Below are 26,818 nucleotides of genomic sequence, written 5' to 3'. Positions count from 1 at the left end.
CATTCAGATAATAGTCTGTCTCTCTGTTTTTACCACCAAAGTGGATAACCTCACATTTATCCACATTATACTTCATCTGCCATGCATTTGCCCACTCACCTAACCTATCCAAGTCGCTCTGCAGCCTCACAGCATCCTCCTCGCAGCTCACACTGCCACCCAACTTAGTGTCATCCGCAAATTTGGAGATACTACATTTAATCCCCTCATCTAAATCATTAATGTACAGTGTAAACAGCTGGGGCCCCAGCACAGAACCTTGCGGAACCCCACTAGTCACTGCCTGCCATTCTGAAAAGTACCCATTTACTCCTACTCTTTGCTTCCTGTCTGACAACCAGTTCTCAATCCATGTCAGTACACTACCCCCAATCCCATGTGCTCCAACTTTGCACATCAATCTCTTGTGTGGGACCTTGTCGAACGCCTTCTGAAAGTCCAAATATACCACATCAACTGGTTCTCCCTTGTCCACTCTACTGGAAACATCCTCAAAAAATTCCAGAAGATTTGTCAAGCATGATTTCCCCTTCACAAATCCATGCTGACTTGGACCTATCATGTCACCTCTTTCCAAATGCACTGCTATGACATCCTTAATAATTGATTCCATCATTTTACCCACTACCGATGTCAGGCTGACCGGTCTATAATTCCCTGTTTTCTCTCTCCCTCCTTTTTTAAAAAGTGGGATTACATTGGCTACCCTCCACTCTATAGGAACTGATCCAGAGTCAATGGAATGTTGGAAAATGACTGTCAACGCATCCACTATTTCCAAGGCCACCTCCTTAAGTACTCTGGGATGCAGTCCATCAGGCCCTGGGGATTTATCGGCCTTCAATCCCATCAATTTCCCCAACACAATTTCCCGGCTAATAAGGATTTCCCTCAGTTCCTCCTCCTTACTAGACCCCCCGACCCCTTTTATAACCGGAAGGTTGTTCGTGTCCTCCTTCGTGAATACCGAACCAAAGTACTTGTTCAATTGGTCCGCCATTTCTTTGTTCCCCGTTATGACTTCCCCTGATTCTGACTGCAGGGGACCTACGTTTGTCTTTACTAACCTTTTTCTCTTTACATATCTATAGAAACTTTTGCAATCCGCCTTAATGTTCCCTGCAAGCTTCTTCTCATACTCCATTTTCCCTGCCCTAATCAAACCCTTTGTCCTCCTCTGCTGAGTTCTAAATTTCTCCCAGTCCCCAGGTTCGCTGCTATTTCTGGCCAATTTGTATGCCACTTCCTTGGCTTTAATACTATCCCTGATTTCCCTTGATAGCCACGGTTGAGCCACCTTCCCTTTTTTATTTTTATGCCAGACAGGAATGTACAATTGTTGTAGTTCATCCATGCGGTCTCTAAATGTCTGCCATTGCCCATCCACAGTCAACCCCTTAAGTATCATTCGCCAATCCATCCCAGCCAATTCACGCCTCATACCTTCAAAGTTAGCCTTCTTTAAGTTCTGGACCATGGTCTCTGAATTAACTGTTTCATTCTCCATCCCAATGCAGAATTCCACCATATTATGGTCACTCTTCCCCGAGGGGCCTCGCACAACGAGATTGCTAATTAATCCTCTCTCATTACATAACACCCAGTCTAAGATGGCCTCCCCCCTAGTTGGTTCCTCGACATATTGGTCTAAAAAAACCATCCCTTATGCACTCCAGGAAATCCTCCTCCACCGTATTGCTTCCAGTTTGGTTAGCCCAATCTATGTGCATATTAAAGTCACCCATTATAACTGCTGCACCTTTATTGCACGCACCCCTAATTTCATGTTTGATGCCCTCCCCAACATCACTACTACTGTTTGGAGGTCTGTACACAACTCCCACTAACGTTTTTTGCCACACTTTTGCTCAATCACTTAATCTACCAATATCTTTTTGTAATTTTCTGCTTTCATCTACACTGCTTACAATGCTGCCTGTCTTTGTGTCATTGGCAAATTTGGATATGTGACATTCTATCCGATCATCTAAGTCGTTAATAAATGGATACGGCTATTTGTACTGCCAAAATGGATGCATTGTCTCTGATTGGCTCTCCAATATAACAGGACCTATTGCTGATTGGTCCCCTTAGACGATAAGCCACACCCTGAAGTTCCTCTGGAATGTGTAATTGGAACTGTCAGCCCAAGTTCTGACTGACTTTCCAATTTGTAATTCGATCCATTTTGACTTCAGAAGTCAGAGGATAGATCTCCCCAAAAGCCACCAAGTTCCAACCGAAGTCCTTTACCCCAGAGCAATTGCATCCCTCCCCCAGCCGAAGTCCCTTACAAGAGTACAAGTGCATGATCTTACCCCCCCCTCCCATAGATGGGGCATTGTGTGCAGATTGCAGGTTTATTGGGTATGAAGTGAATAGTGACAGTGTCGAGACTTCTGGATTTCACCCACTCCCAACGATGTCCCTTGTAACACAAACACTGAGCTTACCGAGAAATCGGGTCTCTCTCCCTCTCTCTCCCTCTTTCTTTCTCTCTCTCTCTCTCACCCTCTCTTCCCCCTACCACCCACCCCCCCAACCCCCCAGCTCCCTCTTTTGCCTCCCAGGCGCTCTCTCTCTCTCTCTCTCTCACCGCTGCCACTGCCCTTTCCCCGCCGTGGCTCAGCGGGAGGCATGGGGCCCAGTCGGAGGCTTGCAGCTCCGCTTCTCTCCCCTGCCCCTCTGCTTCTCTCCCCCACCCCTCCGCTTCTCTCCCTGCCCTGCCGCTTCTCTCCCCGCCACGCAGTCCTCGGTCGGAGGAGCAGGCTCGCAGAGGATCAGCAGCTACAACCTGTTGGAGCAACAACGTGGTCGGACTGATTGCAGAGTCCCACTTCCCGTCCCGGATGGGAGGCATCGGGGGCGGAGTCTAGAGAGGACGTAGGTGCAGAAGGACAGAAAAAGAGCAGTACAAATAGTCAGTCCCTTAATAAATACAGTTGAAGCCCCACCACTAGTCACATCCTGCCAATTGGAGTACCTACCCATTATCCCTACTCTTTCTCCTGCTGCTCAGCCAATTTCCTAACCAGGTCAATAATTTGCCTTCAATTCCATGGACTTCTACCTTAGTTAACAGTCTCTTATGAGGGACTTTATCAAATGTCTTCTGGAAGTCCATATAAATAACATCTATAGGCATTTCCCCATCTACTACTTTAGTCACCGCTTCAAAAAATTCAATCAGGTTCGTCAGGCATGACCTTCCTTTTACAAATCCACGTTGGCGCTCTGTGATCAGTTTAAAATCTTCAAGATGTTCAGTCACCCTATCCTTTAATTATAGATTCTGGTAATTTCCTGACAACAGATGTTAGGCTAGCTGGCCTATAATTCTCTGCTTTCCCTCTCTTACCATTCTTAAATAATGGAGTGACATGCGCAATCTTCCAACCTAAAGGAACGGTTCCTGAATCGAGGGAACTTTGGAAGATTATAGTTAAGGCATCTGCAATATGCTCACCTACTTCCTTTGAAACCCTGGGATAGAAATCATCTGGTCCTGGGGTTTTGTCACTCTTTAGTGCTATTATTTTCTTCATTACTGTTATTTTGCTTGCGTTGCTTAAGTTAATTTTATTGAGTCCCTGTTCCTAATTCAATATTAGTTTCCTTGGGATAAATAAAATAGCTGTTAGTCCACACAAGACAACACAGAAGGATCTGAGGAGTACTCATGGATGGGTTATTAAAATTTTCTGGGACTTATGCTCTTTCCCTCTCAAAGATCTTGTTTCCTTTCTTTAAAGTTGCTGCACACTATGCTGATGGTTTCAGTAACCCATCCAGAGTACTCCTCAGATCCTTCTGTGTTGTCTTGTGTGGACTACTATTCCCACTGATTACTCCCCTTCCCGAGTCTGATGAATTTGCATTAACATTAAACAACTCCATTTTTAAACTATCCAATTCTCTCTATATTTGTTCCACTTATCTTACTTGCAACCTCCCTCCACCCCTCCACCAGCCACCTCCCCCACTACCCCCACCTTCCTGCCCCCAGCCACAAGTCTGGTATTCTAAGCAAAACTAGGTAGTTTTGTTTCTTACTCCAATTCAAAATCACTTAGGCCATTGCTGTTCACAATGTATATGAGTACTGATTGGTAACCTCCCATCCTTGTTGATGCAGTGTCATGTATAGCAGTTGAATACTATGAATATATATAGCCATAACAGTATAACATAAGTCTATATAAATTATTTTAAGGCTTCAGTGCGCGTAAACCGTTCTTTGGATTCTCTGACCAGTTTTGGCTACCATGCAAAAATATCCAGTTTTGGCTACCATGCATAAAAAAAGTTACACTGAATAAAGTGAAACTAAACTAAATCCAGGCGTAAAAGGGTGAGCTATGAGGAAAAATTAGAGAAACTTAAGTGACACAGTCCAGAAAGAAGATATTTAAGAAGGCACCTCCCTGAAGTAGGACGCTATGACGGAGTTGTGTCCCCTGAGCCGCAGAAAGAGATGGCACTATCAGTGGTGGGCAAGCTCACTGCTCCCCTCAACTTTGTTGTGATCATTTCAAGAACTGTAGGGGAAATCTCAAGATATAGATATAGAAAACATAGAAACATAGAAAATAGGTGCAGGAATAGGCCATTCGGCCCTTCGAGCCTGCACCACCATTCAATAAGACCATGGCTGATCATTCACCTCAGTACCCCTTTCCTGCTTTCTCTCCATACCCCTTGATCCCTTTAGCCGAAAGGGCCATATCCAACTCCCTCTTGAATATATCCAATGAACTGGCATCAACAATTCTCTGCGGTAGAGAATTCCACAGGTTAACAACTCTCTGAGTGAAGAAGTTTCTCCTCATCTCAGTCCTAAATGGCTTACCCCTTATCCTTAGACTGTGTCCTCTGGTTCTGGACTTACTCAACATCGGGAACATTCTTCCTGCATCTAACCTGTCCAATCCCGTCAGAATTTTATATATTTCTATGAGATCCCCTCTCATCTTTCGAAACTCCAGTGAATACAGGCCCAGTCGATCCAGTCTCTCCTCATATGTCAGTCCTGCCATCCCGGGAATCAGTCTGCTGAACCTTCGCTGCACTCCCTCAATAGCAAGAACGTTCTTCCTCAGATTAGGAGACCAAAACTGAATGCAATATTCCAGGTGAGGCCTCACCAAGGCCCTATACAACTGCAGTAAGACCTCCCTGCTCCTATACTCAAATCCCCTAGCTATGAAGGCCAACATACCATTTGCCTTCTTCACCGCCTGCTGTACCTGCATGCCAACTTTCAATGACTGATATACCATGACACCCAGGTCTCGTTGCATCTCCCCTTTTCCTAATATGCTGCCATTCAAATAATAATCTGCCTTCATGTCTTTGGCCCCCAAAGTGGATAACCTCACATTTATCCACATTATACTGCATCTCATCTGCATGCATTTGCCCACTCCCCTAACCTGTCCAAGTCACCCTGCAGCCTCTTAGCGTCCTCCTCACAGCTCACACCGCTACTCAGCTTAGTGTCATCTGCAAACTTGGAGATATTACACTCAATTCCTTCATCTAAATCATTAATATATATTGAAATAGCTGAGGTACCAGCACTGAGCCCTGGGGCACCCCACTAGTCACTGCTTGCCATTCTGAAAAGAACCTGTTTATCCCGACTCTCTGCTTCCTGTCTGCTAACCAGTTCTCTATCCACGTCAGTACATTACCCCGAATACCATGTGCTTTAATTTTGCACACCAATCTCTTGTGTGGGACCAATCTCTTGTCAAAAGCCTTTTGAAAGTCCAAATACACCACATCCACTATTTTCCTTTTGAGCAACTGATATTCCTTTCTAGACAACGAAAGAATGACATATTGATGCATCAAAGGGTATGATACTCAACTTTGGAGGGGCGCAAAACAGGCGGTGAAGAATTGGAGATCCATTATTCACCCACCTGATTTTCCTTTTCATTCGCTTCCCTGGAGAGGAAAATCAGGCGGCTGTATTACCGGCGACCAATCTGCTACCGCCCATTTTGCGCCCTTCGTTGAAGTTTAATTTCACCCCAAAAGTCTCCAAAGAATAAAACACGATTCATACCTTACATATTCAAAGGTGTGTGCACCCCTTTAATATCCAGAATCTCAACACCATGCTAACTCCATCTCCCAGATAAATGAATGATTCCTTTCTCCTACTGCATGAGCTATTTCTGGTTATAGTACCTACCATTTGTTCCATCGTGTTCCCTCTTGTTATGTGCCAATTTTGAATTTAAATATAACAGCAATGAAGATTTCGGCAGATGATTAGCCCATGGAGACTCTTTTTTCTGGTTATTCTCTTTCCCATTGTTGTATATGTAATGGCATTTGCATACATACAGTATTTCACTTCCAATTTACTTGACTGTCCTTGCTCATAATGGCCTCAATTTTGGCCCAGCCCATTTTGCGGCGCACTTACCGGAGTTGCGCTGCTTTTCTCCATTCTGAAGTGCGGCGAAAAATGTTCTTGCCATTTTGGCCACTATCCGACCTCTTCCCTGTAGTCGCGCAGCACGGCCAGTCGAGTCGGGTGTAGAGCCAGCGTTCTGTGCCGAAAACTGTGCCGAGACGCCTGCATATGCACAGTGGAGTCCGCTGGCTATGTCCGCACATGCGCAGTAGCTCCTCGCCCCCAGCCTCTCAGTTTGCTTGCTGCAGTCTCTCCGGTGATTTGCTTGCTGCAGCCACTCTGTGGGACCTGATGCCGGCCAGTTGAATCGCTCCCGCCCCTAACCCAGGCCGAGTGGCCTCCCGGTGCGATTTCTAAGAGATCAATTGCACCGGGAGGCCACTCGGCCTGGGATAGGGGTGGGCAGGATAACTGATAGTGCTCCTGCTTGCTGATGATTTATATCAGTTATCCTGCCCACCCCTATCCCTGGCCGAGTGGCCTCCAGCACCAGCTGGCCCACTGACTTCCCAGGCCGAGTTTGAAGATAGTTTGAAGTAGGACTTACTTAAATTTTTTTATTTCTTTTTGAATTCTTAGAACTTTTTGTTTGCAAGGTTTTGTGGTTTGTAAGGCTTGGTGGTTTAGGTGAAGGCAGGTCCTTTCCGCTTCCCGCCCCTATCTCTGGCCGAATGGCCTCCGATGTACCTACCTGCGCCGATTTTTTTTTTTAACTCTCCGCAAGGGTTTTCTGAAGTGGCCACATACGCTGGCCTAAGTAGATTTGGAGTAACTATTAACTGGCCAAGGTTGCCTAAATGGGCAGAACTGGCATGGGTGGCTGGTAACGCCCCCTTTTTAGAAAAAAAACTAAAAAAATCATAACTAACTCAGTTACACTGGTGCAAATTGATTGGTGAAAATGGGGATTTTTAAGTTACGCCAGAAAAACCAAGTTACTCCAAAAAATCCGGAGCAACTCCTGGCCAAAATTGAGCCCTATGTTCTGTGCGTGCTCCAATTTAGGAATATATATCTGCTACTTTCTTCATTTTTATGTGTATTCCCACTGTTAATTTATAGTAATTTAATACTTTTCCTTTTATGTTCTTCTTTAAGTTCTGCACTTTAATCTGGAGCTCCCACTAGATCCTCCAAGTCTTTCAGATCAAATAGATTCCTTCTGTGACATACTGCCATACTTGTTGCCTTTTTTGGATAGTCGTGGGCCAGCCTCCATTCTCATGTTTGTCCGTTACAACTCTTGTCAGTACATCCAAGCTGTTCATTAAAACTTAACATTGAGGCATTTTGCACAATTGTTGCACACTCCTAATCTCCTTTTGGCATTTGTACCAGTTAAGTGAGAAGTGTTACAATATCATTCTAACCGATGTGTCATAATTGACTTTTTTTTACAGTTTCCACTAACTATATCACTTTCTCAGAAATCATAAAATTTTAAACTATGTATTCCTGCAGTTTCAATAGTGGGACATAAATTTTTTATTAGAAATGGGCAAGTCTCCTATATTTCCTGAACAAGGAAAAATCTAGGTTTAAATGCCGGTTTTAGAGAATTAATGCACTGCAGGGACGAGCGCCAAGTGAGCCAAATGTTTTTTTGTCACTCTTGCTTTTCCTTATGTCCTTGTGTACCACAGGCCTGCTGCTGCTTGTGTAAATGAGTCATGAGTGCTTGAGTCATGACCTTCAGGAAAGGAGGAAAATAGAGAGGAAAATAACCAGGAGGGAAATGAGTGAAACAGCAATATTCATTATTCTTGTTTAGATGAGTCGTTGAGTTTAGAAATAGGGAGCAGGAACTTGACATATCGGGGCCGAAATGACCCCTTTCTCTAAGAGCCAATGGGTCGGTAAAGACTCACCGCTCAATCGACGCAGAGGGGCCGCCATATAGTAAATTGCTCTCTATTTTTGGAGTGGTGTATGGGACCGCCCCGCCCATTTTCCCGCCACGTCAGGCATGTACTGACCCCTTACAGACCAGCGGCAACCCCCTTTCCGACCCCCACGGGAAATTGCCTCGTGCAGAATTGCCCTGCGGGCAATCCTGACTGTATGTTCTGTTTCATAGTTAGTTACAAGTTTGCTTTTTGAACCCTCAGATTTAATCGGCAGTGTGTTGTTGACAAGGACAAGAGGAACCAGTGCAGATATTGTAGATTGAAGAAATGTTTTCGAGCTGGCATGAAGAAAGAAGGTAAGACTGGCAAAAGATCATCAGTTGAATCAATGGCCTAGAATTTTCTTGAAATGACTTGTACGTTTAAGAAAAATAGTGCTGTATCTACCAGTGGCCCTTACAGGAAAATACATATGAGTTTCCTGGGTTTCTTACTTGCATTCCCATTGGTCCAGTTATTGGTATAAAACAGGTGTAAGTAGCTGAACTACCTGGAAACTTCTATGCGGCTTTTACAAACACAGTTCGGTCTAAACTCTTCAGAAGCAGAATGAGGACAAACAGGTAAGAGAGGACCAGTGCTCGTCTCTTTCACTTTACTTGTGAAGAAGTTTACTGCGTGACTTACCAATATTTTTATTACACTGGTACCATCTGTTCCCAGAGCGCAGTAGTGCCTAGCACAAAGCCAAAGAATGAAATAATGCACACTGTCACTCATTCAGACTCCCAAGCTTTTCGGGAGGATATTGAAGGCAGGATGAACAGGCTCCTGGGCGAGTGCCACCAAGTAACCCAGAATTATGAGGTGTGCCACCTGGAGGGAGGTGACACCAGCACTGACTGTCAATCCAGGACTGAAGAACAGTGCTGCAAAAAGTTCCACATCCTCAGCATGGCTGCAAAGTAACACACTGGACACTCACCCTTTTCTTCCGTGCCCACCCTAGGCATGATCACATCTGTCAATCTCTCAAAGCAACATCTACATAACTAATCCTTCACAGTACTCTCTCTGGTTAAGGAGGGGCTCCAACTCAGCATATTGCTCCCCTCACAACAATTACTTATATGTACATTCCAAATCCCCTTCCTCCACTTTAACAGCATCATAACCCCATATCTCTTACTTCACCTCTCTCATGCCACTTGGCACACACTCATCAATTGCCAGCCTTACCCTCATTCAGTCTATCTTCTTGTAGGACAATTTGGCACACAATGTCCACCAAAGGCAGGCCACCGGAGAGGTATTTCCACCTTTAAACCCTTAATACAGGTTACTGACTGCCATTGTCACCCTGGCATCCCTGTGGAGAACCACACAGACACAACATTCCAATCCCTTCTTTATTCCCTGAATCTCAAGGGAGTGATGCTCAGTCACTCTTGGCTTCCTCCTTCCTTTTTTGCAGATCCACCATAGCAATGGATGGCACAGAAGGAGGAAAATGATAATGATGATGAAGAATGAAATGATGATGAGGAGAAAGTCACCCAGGGTTCGGAGCTGCATGACCTTGGCGTCCCTCTGGATAGCGGCACATGCCAAGCCTCCAGCATTATCCTCAGCACTGCACCAGTGGCTCATGCCAGGTGGTGTCAAGCTGTCAAGGAGCAAGCTCCGGCCCATGAGCCCTTTGCAGAGCATGATCCTAGCCCTTAGATGGCACTGAAAAAAAACAAAGAACAGTTGCCAATAGGGAATGCTATACCTGCCCCTGAGAAGCCCTAACGGCAGGTAGGGAGTGGCAGTGTTCTGACCCTGTGAGAAGCAGTCCAAAGCAAATGCAGGTGGTGGAAGGCCGAAAGTAAAAAAAAATACGTATTGAAAAATCTCCAGCCTCTTCTGTTTCAGGAACTCCTCACTTTCATCTTAAACAGCTGATCCTGACAGTTGCTACACCTCACAGAACCGTGTCTAACTTACCCTGGGTGCATCAGCACTCACAATCCAGGAAACTTGATGGTGCTTCACCACTCAGTTTGACATATTCAAATGAGGCCAGTGGTGACTTGATAGGCAGATTGTTGCCTGGAGGTCAGGTGTAGCCAATCGTAGCACTCTCGATCTTCTGGCCATGAATTCCAGGAGCGCAGTAAAGCAGGCACACTGATTCGTGATCTGTACTGTCATCAAGCGACACTCCCTGCCTGGAATAGAATCTTGAATTTTGAGGCTTTAGAATCCTGAGCCCACTAATTATATACAATCTTTCATCTGTGTCCAAGGCCTTTTTGATAGTGTTCAAAAATATAATGTGACCAGATAGATTTCATAAATGGCTGCACAGCACATTACTTACCTGTAAATACCAAATTCCCTTTTATTATTGAGTATGTTGCATTGTACTGATATATTATACACAATGGTTAATACAGTAACATTTTCTGAAGTTGTTTAATACAATTCAATGCCTTCCACTCTGGGTAATAAAATTGCATTTGGAGGCCAGAAGTAAATGTATGTTGTATTGTAGAGTACTGGTTAAATACGAGTGGTTTAAGTATATTTCTGAGCTGGTATAAACAGCTGCCATAAACCTTAATTTGTGAAACTGTTTGTTCAACTTTAAATACTACAAACCAATACACCAGTTCATCAGAAGGTATTTGGCAATAGATTGGAATTCAAATAATTCTATAAATTGAGTTCAATTTTCAAAATAAATAAAAACTATTAAAATGAAGATTAATTTGGGCTTTTCGACAAATAAAGCCATCCATGAAATGTTACTAGTTTTGCCAAGCAGACCTGTTGATTTTATGCAATAGATCTGTCCTTTAATAACTGATGGACTGATACATCTTCTACACTATTTCTTGTTATATGTAGACAAGTTTCATTATTTGAAAATCCAAATCATTTTACTGAAAAGCATTTTTCATGATGTAACATCTTTAATTTTAAAATATAGGTTGAGCGTCCAAAATCCGGAGTTCTGGAATCCGGACTCCGGGACGATCCGTGGCTGGGTCGTCCGGAATCCGTAACATGTTCCGGAATCTGGACTGGACGACCCTGCCCTACCTCGGGGCCTTGCCTTGCCGCCGCTTGCCTCACTGCCCTTACCTCGGGGCCTCTTCGCCGGCTCGCCCGAACACCTCCTCGGCGGGGCCCACCCGAACACCTTCTTGGCAGGACCCGCCCGAACACCTCCACGGCGGTGGGGCGTCGTCCGAACAACACCTCAGTGGCTGGGCCCCGCCCGATGACTTCCTGGACGGGGCTGGCGACCCGAACAGCTCCTTGGAGAACAACCCCCACCCCCCCGCTTTCTGACATTCCAAAATCCAGAAATACCTGAACCTGGGCTCGGCTGTTTCCGGATTTCGGATGTCAGAAACATATTCCGAAGTCCAGAAAACCACGAAAACCGGCTCGGCCTCGGTCCTAAGGTTGCCGGATTCGGGACGTTCAACTGTACCACTAAAGGACATTGTTCTTTAAATGCATCATCTTGACTACAAAGTTATCCTAATTTGTTCCAGTTAAAATAAGATAGTTAAGGGGAGAGTGAGGTGTAGAACACAACATGGCATTTTCCTGTACTAAACAAGTCCTAGGGCTGGATTTTCGGTTCTGGTAATTCTAGGGCGGCAATGGTGGCGGGGCGGTAAAAGTTGTATCCTCAGCCGCAAAATTCATCAGCTTGGCTGTGAGTGTGGAGCGGAGTGCTAAGGGATGCATTGCACACCTCTTTTAGGGTGCGAGGCTGGCTAACCAACTTAAAATCCAAAACTAAAGAGCCAGCCTCACAATGCCCTAAGAGAGGTTTGTTTGAAGAATAAAAAAATCAGCACAAAACGCACAAACATTCTCAATACCTTGACCACTCCACATTAGGATAAATCGTAAAAATAAAAATAAAGTAAACAATCACACTTACCTCATTCATTACTTACTGTGCTCAGCATTGCCAGGACAGCTCTGACGGCCTGGTTTTCCAGGTGGTCCCACTAGGACATGCTACGGGGCGCTCGAGGCTCAGCGTCAATTCAAAATCGAAGCGCAGTCGAAACTGGTGGCGTTCCACACCGGCTCAATGCTCCCGGGCAGTGCTGCTCAGCATCCCCGCACACCCGGCAACTTGTTTCCCAGCGGGGCGCTGCAAGCTGGCTGCCTGCCTGGAAACCATACCCGCCGCCATTGCGCCCCTCCGGGGCTCTAATATGGGCAGCAGAAGACCAAAAATACAGCCCCTAGTCTTAACAAGTAGGCTGGGTACAAGATTATTTATTGAATGAGGCTTGCTATATCTAACATTCATCTTGTGCCCATGCCACAAGTTAAGAACATCCAGTTCTGAAGGGATAATTAATCTCTTCCATTTGCTGCTGCTGATAATACTGTAGTAATGTTGTTGCGAAGAACAAGATAGCAATGCTGTTTGTTGTGGATATTCCCCAGAATTTTAGGAATAGAACACAGTTATGGAGAGCCAGCAAAATTGACCTTAAACCATGTTTTAAGCTCTAATGCAAGAATTGCAGATTTATGTTTAAATAATGGTTTTATATAACAAAATGAATATTATGACCAGCAAAGAGGGACAATATTAGCAGTTTCAAGGAATGGATAATTAAAACACTTTCAGAGCTAGTGGAGCACATAATGTTAGTGATTAGCTCTGTGTGAAGACTGAGCTGCACATTATCGGCTGTCAAACCACCTGGGAGATGAAGCTTCATTAGAACTGCAACTGGAGCAGGTTTCTGATACTCAGTCATGTATAAAAGATACTCTTGATTTCAGAGGGTTCGGTGCTGGATAACAAAAATTTTTCTTCTTTAGCTGTACAAAATGAGCGTGATCGAATAAGCAACAGAAGGAACAACTACGAGAGCAGCAGCTCACCCTCTATCAACACGCTGTCTCAGGCTGAAGTGCTTTCTCGTCAGGTAGAGTAGATAAAGTACAAGACTTTGAATTTCTCTCTCCTCTCGCTTCTAATTGTCCATTGTGCCTCCTGCTGCCACGCTTCATCCTTCAGGCAGGGAGGAGCGATGATCATGTCAGTTCTCAGTACAAGTGCGGGAATTGCCCTGAGGGTTCATCCGATCAGCCACCGTCTCTTTGCCGGAAGATCGGAAGAACTCCTGAAGAAATTCCTACCACTTATTGAACAGGATTTGAAGTAAAACTTTTTCAGATACATTGATTTTCAGCTTTTAGTAAACTAGCCACATGTGAAGATCTATTGTTTTGACAGAATTGAATTGCTTGGTAATATTTTACTGTGTTAAAACAGACCAAGACATCATGGGTTTTCCAATCGGGCATTTATATTGTAGGTCAGTGCTTCAGTGTTGCTGACTACTATTTTCGTGATTGGAAGCTGTATCATTTATATTATGAGGCAGGTTCCACAGCAGCAGGAACAAGGTACACAGGGACAGAACAGTTCTTTTAGTTTGTGTTTGTGACTTGACATCTGTCCAGTGTACCTTCCCTTAAGGCTGGAGAAAGAAGGTAAAGGCTGGAAAGCACATTACTGCTTTGCTGGCCTATACAGGTATGGCCACCTCTATCGCTAACATACCGACCGATTTCTGTGTATATTATCATTGGAGCCACAGTTTCCTCTTGAGGTGCCCACAGAAACTCTCTTTCTCTGTTGGTGGGGCACATGACTTTTATAGACAGCAGCATCACCTCGTTTCTCTCTGTCGCTGACAGCAGGGTTGTCATCAGTGGCAGGGCAGTAAAGTGAAAATGTTTGAAAAAACTCTGCATGAAGCCCTTTTGTCACTGGAGGAAAGGCACAGTTAGCCACGTTATACACATCTTTCTTAATGTGCATACAACATTCTGCTCATGAAGCAAAGAATATATCAAATTACAGTTTGAACCATACACTGCATTCCACTCTGAGGGCAGAATACCAGCATGGAGTTAAATCATTGTGATTTGCCAGCTTTAAACTGGCACCATAAGATCAGCATAATATGTAACTTTTGGAGAACTACACTTGTATAAAACACTGTAGCTACTGTGTATGCTGATCATTGTTAATTTATAATAAAATGCTTAGCCATAATATATCAGCCCCATTATTTTTTTACTTTTTAAAGTTGGACAATTAATTTTCACAGCATAATTTTGAATGAAATCAGATGTTGGCTTATATCATGACAAGGTTAAATAGGTGCATTCAATTAATACGCTACATGAGAATTGTTTTTTAACAACACGTACCAATAAAAGTGCATTTACGACAAATAAAACAATGAATCCTTTTTAATGGACTACATTTTTTAAAAATGGGGAGCTGGTGCTCTGTTAAATATTTCAGTTACCGTGCTTTTTCACAAAAAGTTAATTAACTTTCAAAGACTTCGTGTGGTATGGTTTTATGACATTCTTTACAAACAAAACACTTTTTTTTGGTTGACCAATTTTTCTGGCTCCATATTTTATTTTCAATGATATCATACTACCAAAAACATGAATCTTTTTAAAAGTCAGAAACCTGTTTGCAGGTTCTTTTAAAATCTCATTGTTGGTGGACAAACAACAGGCTGCACATTTCCATTCACATTAGTCATTAGTGGAGCAAAAATAATCTCATTTGGTTTTTTAATTATCTGCATGAATGCTTCTTTGGATCGTGTTCTGGGAACAGCAACTGCTTGTGAAAACAATTAACATTTCCTGAGCTGTAATTTAATTTTGTCCCGGTTTTTGTTTCCCAGCAGATCACCCTCTCAGTTTCTGAAGCAAGCACAGACATTACCACAAAGAAAATTGCGAGCATAAGTGATGTCTGCGAGTCAATGAAGGAACAGTTGCTGGTTTTGGTGGAATGGGCAAAATACATTCCAGCGTTCTGTGAACTGCCGTTAGATGATCAGGTAAAGTGTGAACACTTTCAAAGCGGTCATTTAGCTTTTTACTGGAGAGTTTTATACCAACTCATTGCTGCATTGAATGTGTGTATGCATGTATGTATTTGCACTCACACATCCATATATGCATATATCTATTGTGTTCCTAACACAGATGCGACTGCACATAGGGAGGTTAAAGTAACAGTGACCTCAGTCTTTATTAAGACACTCCAGAGTGAGGAACAGGCCTTAGGGGCCGGCTTATATACAGTGCTCCCAAGGGATGCTGGGATCCATTGGGACTTCAGGGGATGCACTCCCTGGTGGCAGAATATGGGAGTGCATGCTTTACAGATACACAGCATCACTCCCTCCCAAAGTCAAAGTGAAAACAATTTACAAGATGAGGTGGTCGGGAGCCGTTCTTTCCCTGGTGGACCGCCTCGGTAAAAATGTCTGTTCTGGTATGCTGGTTGTGCGCTCGCTGGGCTGGCGTGTTGTTGGCCCTGCAGGGCTGCTGGGTAAGCCTGGCCTTGCTGGGCTGATGGGTGCAATGGGTTCGATTTGCTGGTCCGGGGTGGTGTCGTTGATCCTTGTGGTCTCAAAAGGTGGTGTCTGCTGTGGGTTGTTCAGGGCAGTCTGTGAACCGCAGCCTCGTTTGGTCCAGGTGCTTTCTGCAAATTTGTCCATTGTCGAGTTTGACTACAAACACCCTACTCCCTTCTTTAGCTATCACCGTGCCCGCAATCCACTTGGGACCATGTCCATAGTTTAGCACATACACAAGGTCATTCAGATCAATTTCCCGTGGCACAGTGACACGACCATCGTTTACATTTTGTTGCTGCCGCCTGCTCTCTACCTCATCATGCAGGTTGTGGTGAACCAGCGAGAGTCTGGTTTTAAGTGTCCTTTTCATGAGTAGCTCAGCTGGGGGCATCCCTGTGAGCGACTGGGTTCTCATGCAGTAGCTGAGCAGTACTTGGGACAGGCGGGTTTGGAGTGAGCCATCTGTGACTCATTTAAGGCTCTGTTTGATTGTTGGACTGCCCCCTCTGCCTGCCCATTGGAGGCTGGTTTAAACGGGGCCGAGGTGTCATGCTTGATCCCATTGCGGGTCATGAATTCTTTAAATTCGGCACTGGTAAAACATGGCCCGTTGTCACTGATAATATGTCAGGCAGGCCGTGGGTGGCAAACATGGTCCTCAGGCTTTCAATGGTGGCAGTGGCAGTGCTTCCTGACATTATTTCAGATTCAATCCATTTTGAAAAAGCATCCACCACCACCAGGAACATTTTACCGAGAAACGGGCCCGCATAGTCGATATGGATCCTTGACCATGGTGTGGAGGGCCAGGACCACAAACTTAGTGGTGCCTCTCTGTGTGCGTTGCTCAACTGAGCACACACGCTGCATTGCCGTACATAGGACTCTAAGTCAGAGTCGATACCGGGCCACCACACGTGGGATCTGGCTATCGTTTTCATCATTACTATACCCGGGTGTGTGCTGTGGAGATCCAAGATGAACATCTCCCTGCACCTTTTTGGTAGCACTACGTGGTTACCCCACAACAGGCAGGCAGTCTGCCTGAATGGACAGCTCATCCTTTCGCCGTTGGAACGGCTTGATTAGCTCTTGCATTTCAACGGGGATGCTGGCCCAGCTCCCATGCAGTACACCGTTTTTTACTAGGGACTGCAGAGGATCTTGGCTGGTCCAAGTCCTAATCTGGCGGACCGTGACAGGTGATTTATCATTTTCAAACGCTTCCATGACCATCAACAAGTCTGCAGGCTGTGCCACCCATCAACAAGTTTGCAGGTTGCGCCATTTCCACCTCCGTAGCCGACTGAGAGCATCCGCACAGTTCTCGGTGCCTGGCCTGTGGCAGATGGTAAAGTTATATGCTTAAGGGGTTGACTGGATGGATGAACTACAACAATTGTACATTCCTGTCTGGCGTAAAAATAAAAAAGGGAAGGTGGCTCAACCGTGGCTATCAAGGGAAATCAGGGATAGTATTAAAGCCAAGGAAGTGGCATACAAATTGGCCAGAAATAGCAGCGAACCCGGGGACTGGGAGAAATTTAGAACTCAGCAGAGGAGGACAAAGGGTTTGATTACAGCAGGGAAAATGGAGTACGAGAAGAAGCTTGCAGGGAACATTAAGGCGGATTGCAAAAGTTTCTATAGGTATGTAAAGAGAAAAAGGTTAGTAAAGACAAACGTAGGTCCCCTGCAGTCAGAATCAGGGGAAGTCATAACGGGGAACAAAGAAATGGCGGACCAATTGAACAAGTACTTTGGTTCAGTATTCACTAAGGAGGACACCAACAACCTTCCGGATATAAAAGGGGTCAGAGGGTCTAGTAAGGAGGAGGAACTGAGGGAAATCTTTATTAGTCGGGAAATTGTGTTGGGGAAATTGATGGGATTGAAGGCCGATAAATCCCCAGGGCCTGATGGACTGCATCCCAGAGTACTTAAGGAGGTGGCCTTGGAAATAGTGGATGCATTGACAGTCATTTTCCAACATTCCATTGACTCTGGATCAATTCCTATCGAGTGGAGGGTAGCCAATGTAACCCCACTTTTTAAAAAAGGAGGGAGAGAGAAAACAGGGAATTATAGACCGGTCAGCCTGACATCGGTAGTGGGTAAAATGATGGAATCAATTATTAAGGATGTCATAGCAGTGCATTTGGAAAGAGGTGACATGATAGGTCCAAGTCAGCATGGATTTGTGAAGGGAAAATCATGCTTGACAAATCTTCTGGAATTTTTTGAGGATGTTTCCAGTAGAGTGGACAAGGGAGAACCAGTTGATGTGGTATATTTAGACTTTCAGAAGGCGTTCGACAAGGTCCCACACAAGAGATTGATGTGCAAAGTTAGAGCACATGGGATTGGGGGTAGTGTACTGACATGGATTGAGAACTGGTTGTCAGACAGGAAGCAAAGAGTAGGCGTAAATGGGTACTTTTCAGAATGGCAGGCAGTGACTAGTGGGGTTCCGCAAGGTTCTGTGCTGGGGCCCCAGCTGTTTACATTGTACATTAATGATTTGGACGAGGGGATTAAATGTAATATCTCCAAATTTGCGGATGACACTAAATTGGGTGGCAGTGTGAGCTGCGAGGAGGATGCTATGAGGCTGCAGAGTGACTTGGATAGGTTAGGTGAGTGGGCAAATGCATGGCAGATGAAGTATAATGTGGATAAATGTGAGGTTATCCACTTTGGTGGTAAAAACAGAGAGACAGACTATTATCTGAATGGTGACCGATTTAGGAAAAGGGGAGGTGCAACGAGACCTGGGTGTCATGGTACATCAGTCATTGAAGGTTGGCATGCAGGTGGTTAAGAAAGCAAATGGCATGTTGGCCTTCATAGCGAGGGGATTTGAGTACAGGGGCAGGGAGGTGTTGCTACAGTTATACAGGGCCTTGGTGAGACCACACCTGGAGTATTGTGTACAGTTTTGGTCTCCTAACTTGAGGAAGGACATTCTTGCTATTGAGGGAGTGCAGCGAAGATTCACCAGACTGATTCCCGGGATGGTGGGACTGACCTATCAAGAAAGACTGGATCAACTGGGCTTGTATTCACTGGAGTTCAGAAGAATGAGAGGGGACCTCATAGAAACGTTTAAAATTCTGACGGGTTTAGACAGGTTAAATGCAGGAAGAATGTTCTCAATGTTGGGGAAGTCCAGAACCAGGGGTCACAGTCTAAGGATAAGGGGTAAGCCATTTAGGACCGAGATGAGGAGAAACTTCTTCACCCAGAGAGTGGTGAACCTGTGGAATTCTCTACCACAGAAAGTAGTTGAGGCCAATTCACTAAATATATTCAAAAGGGAGTTAGATGAAGTCCTTACTACTCGGGGGATCAAGGGGTATGGCGAGAAAACAGGAATGGGGTACTGAAGTTGCATGTTCAGCCATGAACTCGTTGAATGGCGGTGCAGGCTAGAAGGGCTGAATGGCCTACTCCTGCACCTATTTTCTGTGTTTCTATGTTTCTATAACGCGAGTGCCCACCTTTGTCTGCGGGCTGAGGCATTAGTATTTATCCCCTTGTTTTCAGTGAACAGGGATATGAGGGGCTTGTGATCGGTTTCCAGCTCAAATTTGAGGCCAAACAGGTACTGATGCATTTTCTTTACCCCGAGCACACATGCTAATGCCTTTTTCTCAATCATGCTGTAGGCCCTCTCAGCCTTAGACAAGCTCCTGGAGGCATAGGCGACAGGTTGCAACTTCCCTGCAACGTTAGCTTGTTGTAATACACACCCGACTCCGTACGACGATGCATCACATGCTACCACAAGTCTTTTACATGGGTTATACAATACAAGCAGCTTGTTGGAGTATAAAATCTTTCTGGCTTTCTCAAAAGCAATTACTTAGTTTTTTTCCCCAGTTCTTACCTTTACGCAATAACACATGTAGGGGCTCTAAGAGGGTGCTTAACCCCAGTAGGAAGTTACCAAAATAGTTGAGGAGTCCCAGGAACGACCGCAGCTCCGTAACGTTCTGTGGTCTGGGCACGTTCCTGATAGCCTCTGTCTTGGCGTCTGTGGGCCGAATGCCATCTGCCACGATCTTTCTCCCCAAAAACTCCACTTCTGTTGCCATGAAGACGCATTTCGACCTCTTCAGCCGCAGCCCTATGCGATCCAGTCGCCGGAACACTTCCTCCGGGTTTTGTAGGTGCTCGACAGTGTCCCGACCCATATGTGTCCCGACCCATATGTGACCAATATATCGTCCTGAAAAACCACCGTGCGTGGTACCGACTTGAGTAGGCTCTCCATGTTTCTCTGGAAGATCGCTGCAGCCGACCAAATTCCAAACGGGCATCTGTTGTAGATGAACAGTCCCTTGTGCGTGTTGATGCAGGTGAGTCCCTTCGAAGACTCCTCCAGCTCCTGCGTCATGTAGGCCGAAGTGAGGTCGAGCTTGGTGAATGTCTTGCCTCCTGCCAGCATCGCAAATAGGTCGTCTGCCTTAGGAAGCGGGTATTGATCCTGTAGCGAGAAACGATTAATAATTACTTTATAATCGCCGCAAATCCTGACCGTGCCATCACTGTTGAGTACTGGAACAATCAGGCTGGCCCACTCACTGAATTTCACTGGGGAGATGATGCCCTCGCGTTGCAGCCTGTCCAGCTCAATTTCCACTCTCTCCCTCATCATGTGAGGTACCGCTCGCGCCTTGAGATGAATGGGTCGTGCCTCTGGGACCAAGTGGATCCGCATCTTCGCCCCAGAAAAGTTTCCAATGCCTGGCTCAAAAAGGGAAGGAAATTTGTTCAGATCCTGGGTACATGAGGTCTCATTGACATGTGATAGCGCTCAGATGTCATCCCAGTTCCAGCAGATTTTGCCCAGCCAGCTCCTTCCAAGCAGTGTGGAGCCATCGCCCAAGACAATCCAGAGTGGCAGTTCGTGCACCGTGCCCTCGTAGGTGACCTTCACCATGGCGCCGCCCAGGTCAGTGATAAGCTCTTTGGTGTACGTTCTCAGTTTCATGTGGATGGGGCTCAGGACTGGTCTGAGTGCCTAGTTGCACCACAGTCTCTCAAACATCTTTTTACTCCTGATGGTTTGGCTAGCGCCAGTGTGCAGTTCCATGGCTATGGGTAAGCCATTCAATTTTACGTTTAGCATTATAGGTGGACATTTCGTCGAAAATGTGTGCACCCCATGTACTTCAGCATCTGCCTCCTCTCTCTGAGGCTCAAAATTGCTTTGGTCCACCATGGACCGATAGTCCTCTGCCACATGGTGGTTAGCAGGTTTTGCAGAGCTTGCAGCTCGTCTGCAAGCTCGTTGGAGATGCCCTATTGTTCCACAGCTCTTGCAAACATACCCTTTGAAGCAGCATGAATAGGCTGAATGGAAGCCTCCACAACACCAACAAGATGTGAATTGCCTTGCATTCATCCTTTGTTGCAGACTCTTGAGTCATCTGGGTCACCTGAGGCCTGCTGGCAGTTGCAGACTCATGATTTCTGCCCTGTACATTTCTGCTTGCAAACACAGTTCCAGTTAATTTATGAACATTGCTAGCACTTGTGTGCTGAGAGATTTGTTTGGTGTTATCATTGGTGGACATAAACGCCTGTGCTATCGCAGTGGCCTTACTGAGGGTCGGTGTCTCTACAGTCAAAAGTTTTCGTAGGTTGGTCTCGTGGCCAATGCCCAGTGCAAGAAAGTCTCTGAGCATTTGCTTCAGGTAGCCATCAAACTCACATTGTCCTGCAAGTCGCCTTAGCTCGGCGACATAGCTCGCCACTTCCTGACCTTCAGATCGATAGCACATGTAAAACCGATACTTCGCCATCAGCACACTCTCCCTCGGGTTAAGCTGCTCCCGAACCAGTGTACACAGCTTCTCATATGACTTATCTGTGGGTTTCACCGGAGCCAGAAGACTCTTCATGAGGCTGTAGGTCGGTGCCCCACAAACCGTGAGGAGGACCGCTCTCCTTTTTGCAACGCTTCCTTCTCCGTCCAGCTCGTTGGCTACAAAGTATTGGTCTAGCTGTTCGACATAGGTTTCCCAGTCCTCACCCTCCGAGAACTTCTCCAGGATGCCCACAGTTTGCTGCATCTTTGCATTGGATTTGTATACTCGTCACCAGTTATTGTGTTCCTAACACAGATGAGACTGCGCACAGGGAGGTTAAAGTAACTGACCTCAGTCATTATTAGGACACTCCAGAGTGAGGAACAGGCTTTAGGGGCCGGCTTATATACAGTGCTCCCAAGGGATGTTGGGATCCCTTGGGACTTCAGGGGATGCACTCCCTGGTGGCGGAACATGGGAGTGCATGCTTTACAGATACACAACAATATCCATGCATTTGATCCTGCCTACAGTGAAGGACATTTGGGCAAGACCTGGATAGATAGCAATTAAAATCTGAGCAAGTTCTGACTGATCAAAATAGGAAGTATGACAAATATATTAAGGGTAAGAAATGTTGTTGGCTGCTATTTCAACAATCAGCTGTAATTTTAGTTACAAATTGTATTCTACCTGTCCTTAAAATTTCCAGAGGAAAAATTAGGAAAAATAAAGTTGAAGAAATTGGTCCTGTTCCAAGTTCAGCCAACTTAAAGTGGCCACTCAGCTAAGTTCCCTCTAGAGACACTGGCATGAGAACTCAAGATTTATCATAGCTAAAGCTGTTAGATAATGGCATCATATAGCTGTGGGATCTGAAACTTCAATCTTTGGATACACTGCTCTGCGATGAAGAATCTAATTTTTAATAAACAATAAGTTGCAGTGACTTTTTTCATTAATACAAAAAGAAATACTTGCATTTATATCATGCCTTTCATGACCTCAGGCTGTCCCAAAGCACTTTACAGCCAATGAAGTAATTTTGAAGTGTAGTCACTGTTGTAATGTAGGAAATTAGGTATAATAGGTACATTCCACAAATGAAGGTTTTTCACAAGTAAAGGAATCTCCATAATATATCACTGCTATTGAACCATTAATCTGTTCCATGGCTCTGAGTAATTCATCTTCATTGGTCATTCAGTTCATTATAACTTGTGGGATCTTCCTATGTACCAAGTAATAAAGTGGTATGCTAGTTTAATGGTTATGGTACTGGGCTAGCAATCTAATGGTTGTGAGTTTAAATGCCACCAAGTTGTGAAATTGAATTCAATAAATTTGGTAATCTATGGGCTGACTTCATGAAAAATGATCAAAAGTTGCTGTGTTGTCATGTCCATCAGGTCCAATATTGCTGACTGACCAATACGCTAAATTTTTAATTTTTGTCTTTTTCTCTAAACCCCTTCATGGCTTCGCTGTGCCCTGTCTCTACAGCCAGTATCTCTTCTAGCATGCTCTGACTCCAGCCTTCTGTGTATTCCCGCTCCTATTGCCCCACCATTGATGGCAGAGTTTTTAGCCGCCTCTGTTCTAATGTTTTGCCCGCCACAGGTTTTCCCCCTCTCAAAACCTTTTCTAGACCTATCTATTTTTTTAACCAGCTTTCAGTCACTCTTCCTCGTCTTTCCTTTCCTGGCTCTGTGTCCATGTTCCTCACAATTATTTATGAAGCCTCTCAGAATGCGTTTCTTTATAATAAAGGCACTCTATAAATACACATTTTTGATGTGCTCTGAGGTGTTTCTGAGAAATGTAATTAGGTGCTGTATAAATGCATATCTTCACTTCTTTTCTCTAAATAGAAAACATAATCAATTTATCCTGTGTACAGCCTGACAATAAATCAGCTTTCTTTAGAAAGATTTTGAGTGAGTCCTTGGATAACTCAATGGGTAACTGTACTCTGTACTCTGTGGTGTGAAATTGAGCCATAGAGGTCACAATGTCAGTGCTGAGTTAGCTGATCTCTGCTGGGGAGTGGTCTCAGTTGGAGAGCTTGGGAAAGGTAGGGGAAATGTCAGCTATTGTTCTTGCTCCTGAGTGCGAACCAGAGATGCTTGCTGGAAAGTGCATGTGCAGCAGTTTCAAAGTGGAACTGACCACAGTAGAAACCATCCCTTTATATATGGATTTTAGCAAGGCTTTTAGCAAACCCACATGGTAGACTGATCAAAAAAGTAAAAGCCTATGGGATCCAAGGGAGAGTGACAAATTGGATCCAAAATTGTCTCAGTGGCAGGAAGCAAAAGGTAATGGTTGAGGAGAGTTTTTGTGACTGGAAGGCTGTTTCTAGTGGGGTTCCACAGGGCTCAGTCCCTTACTTTTTGTAGTTATATATTAATGATTTAGACTTTAATGTAGGGGGCACGATAAAGAGATTTTCAGATGATACAAAAATTGGCCGTGTGGTTGAAAGTGAGGAGGAAAGCTCTAAACTGCATGAAGATATTGATGAACTGGTCAGTTGGGCAGAAAAGTGGCAAATGGAATTCAATCTGGAAAAGTGTGAGGTAATGCATTTGGGGAGGGGTAACAAGGCAAAGGAATACATAATTGGGAGGATACTGAGAGGTGTGGAGGAACAGAGGGACCTTGGAGTATATGTCCACAGATCCTTAAAGGTAGCAGGACAGGTCAATAAGGTAGTTAAAAATGCATACAGAATGCTTTCCTTTATTAGCCGAGGCATAGAATACAAGAGCAGAGACACTATGCTAGAACTGTATAAAATACTGGTTAGGCCACAGCTTGAGTACTGCATGCGGTTCTGGTCACCACATTACAGGAAGGATGTGATTGCACTAGAAAGGGTGCAGAGGAGATTTACGAGGATGTTGCCAGGACTGGAAAATTTTAGTTATGAGGAAAGATTGGATAGGTAAGGGTTGTTTTCCTTGGAACAGATGAGGCTGAAGGGAGATTTAATTGAAGTGTATAAAATTATGAGGGGCCTAGATAGAGTGGATAGGCAGGACCTTTTGCCCTTAGCAGAGGGATCAATAACCAGGGGGCATAAATTTAAAGTAGCTGGTAGAAGGATTAGAGGATAGATGAGGAAACATTTCTTCACCCAGAGGGTGATGGGAGTCTGGAACTCACTGCCTGAAAGGGTGGTAGAGGCAGAAACCCTCATCACATTTAAAAAGTACTTGAATGTGCACTTGAAGTGCCGTAACCTACAAGGCTACAGACCTCGTGCTGGAAGGTGGGATTAGGCTGGGTAGCTCTTCTTCGATCGGCACAGACACGATGGACCGAATGGCCTCCTTCTGTTTCATAATTTTTCTATGATTCTATAATTCTATGATAAACTAGAAGGTTTCCACAGTACAACACCTGTGAGCTGATCTCACTGAACCATTTCAGGAAGACCTGAAATATTAAAGTGGTTAAAGGCTATTAATGGGATACGGTCTAATTAACTTAACTCCAATGGTGCATAGACATTACTTTGATCGCCAGTGCATTTAAAATGATATGTTGTAGCTAGTGCTGAGAATTTATAATTTTTAAAGACTTCTTTTTCACGAGTATTTCTAAAGCACTGGCCAATGCAAAAATCTTAAACTACTTAGGAACACTGATGTATCTCTCTCTCTCTCTATTATTTAATCACTGTGTGAAATCAATGTACATTACATCAACTGAGACTAGGTTCAGATCTGCCTCCACTCCAACTCTGGACAGATCACCACCTAGTTCCCCACCAGAAACAATGAAAGGTTCCCTGCCACCAGAAACCTGGCAAAAGAAAAGGAATAGAGGATGCCCAAACCCAACTGGTAAAATGTCTGACATGATTTGATGCCCTCAGTAGATACAAGGCACCAGCTATTTGCTGTGTGTCACCAGCCACAGACTTCAGGATAACAACATTTGTGGTTTTTGCATGCAGCAGAACATCCTCCACCTCTTCATGTGCATGCAGCTATCTTTTTACAAGAACAGCAAACTTCCCTGCTACACTGACTTTGAAGTCTCAGCCATACTGTTACAAGGAGTTGCTGAGTGGAGGCCAGTCATTTCTCCTGCAATTTCTAGTGCCTGGCCAAGATTGGCATAGGCATCGTCATCATCATCATCATCATAGGCAGTCCCTCGAAATCGAGGAAGATTTGCTGCCACTCCTGAAGTGAGTTCTTTGGTGGCTGATCAGTCCAATCTGAGAGCTACAGACTCTGTCACAGGTGGGACAGATAGTCATTGAGGGAACAGGTGGGTGGGACTGTTTTGCCGCACGTTCTTTCCGCTGCCTGCGCTTGATTTCTGCATGCTCTCGGCGTTGAGACTCGAGATGCTCAGCGCCCTCCCGGATGCACTTCCTCCACTTAGAGCGGTCTTGGGCCAGGGACTCCCAGGTGTCAGTGGGGATGTCACACTATATCAGGGAGGCTTTGAGGGTGTCCTTGTAACGTTTCTGCTGCCCACCTTTGGCTCATTTGCCGTGAAGGAGCTCTGAGTACAGCACTTGTTTTGGGAGTCTCGTGTCTGGCATGCAAACTATGTGGCCTGCTCAGTGGACCTGATTGAGACAATGGACAGACCATCTACCTTGTTCTTTTGTTTGTGGCTGGTACATGATCTGGGGAAGGGGACCCAGCAAGGGAAATAGAAGATGCATGTTCTCAAAGAAGGCTACAGACCTTCAAAAAGTAGATGACCAAATCTGAAATAATTCAAATTTAACAAAATTAAAATTATTTTAGATGAGTCATATCTAATTGCCCAATGGAGTCATTTCAACTTTGGAATTTGTTTTGGACCTGATCTTAACTGGAATTTAAAAGCCAGCATGTGATTGCTACTGGTTCCTTGATTTACAGTATCCTGTCACATACTCTATATAGTTTGGCATCATTTTAAAATGGAAGTGTTATTTGTGAGAGCCAAATGTTGCCAACAAGCAACTTTGGCTGACACTTGAAATTTATAGACCGATTTTAAAAAGAGGCATTAATTATAATTTCTTAAGTAATTGTTTTTAACTAATCCTATTGTGCAGTACACTACCTAATGTCATAAATAATTAATTTGGTTCCTATCAAAAGCTACCCAAAATTTGATGGAGCCTCTAAAATTTTGGCTTGTTGGTTGGCAGTAAATTAGGGGGTGGGACGGGTGGAGGGGAGGGGGGTGGTCACAGACAGAATAAAACAGTTTGAAGCTTAGAATCTATATTAGTTAAGAGTAATCATACTGTTTTCATACACGGTTATC

The 26,818-nt window shown here is 44.7% G+C and overlaps 1 protein-coding gene across 3 annotated transcripts in view; it reads left to right on the top strand.

The window, feature by feature from the left end:
* Nucleotides 1-26,818, top strand: part of LOC139259658 (hepatocyte nuclear factor 4-gamma-like) — a 180,840-nt gene that overhangs the window by 138,843 nt on the left and 15,179 nt on the right. For 2 of the 3 annotated variants that reach the window (XM_070875203.1, XM_070875194.1), the window contains 3 exons: nt 8,539-8,633; nt 13,132-13,238; nt 15,033-15,191. In XM_070875203.1, the coding sequence (XP_070731304.1) occupies nt 8,539-8,633; nt 13,132-13,238; nt 15,033-15,191 (361 nt within the window). The remainder of the gene's footprint in view (nt 1-8,538; nt 8,634-13,131; nt 13,239-15,032; nt 15,192-26,818) is intronic. The other variant, XM_070875212.1, reaches the window with a different exon arrangement.

Source organism: Pristiophorus japonicus, chromosome 1 (assembly GCF_044704955.1).
Source record: "Pristiophorus japonicus isolate sPriJap1 chromosome 1, sPriJap1.hap1, whole genome shotgun sequence".
Classification (NCBI taxonomy): Eukaryota; Metazoa; Chordata; class Chondrichthyes; family Pristiophoridae; genus Pristiophorus; species Pristiophorus japonicus.
The sequence above is the reverse complement of the archived record's forward strand: the minus strand, read 5'-3'. Positions and strand labels throughout refer to the sequence as shown.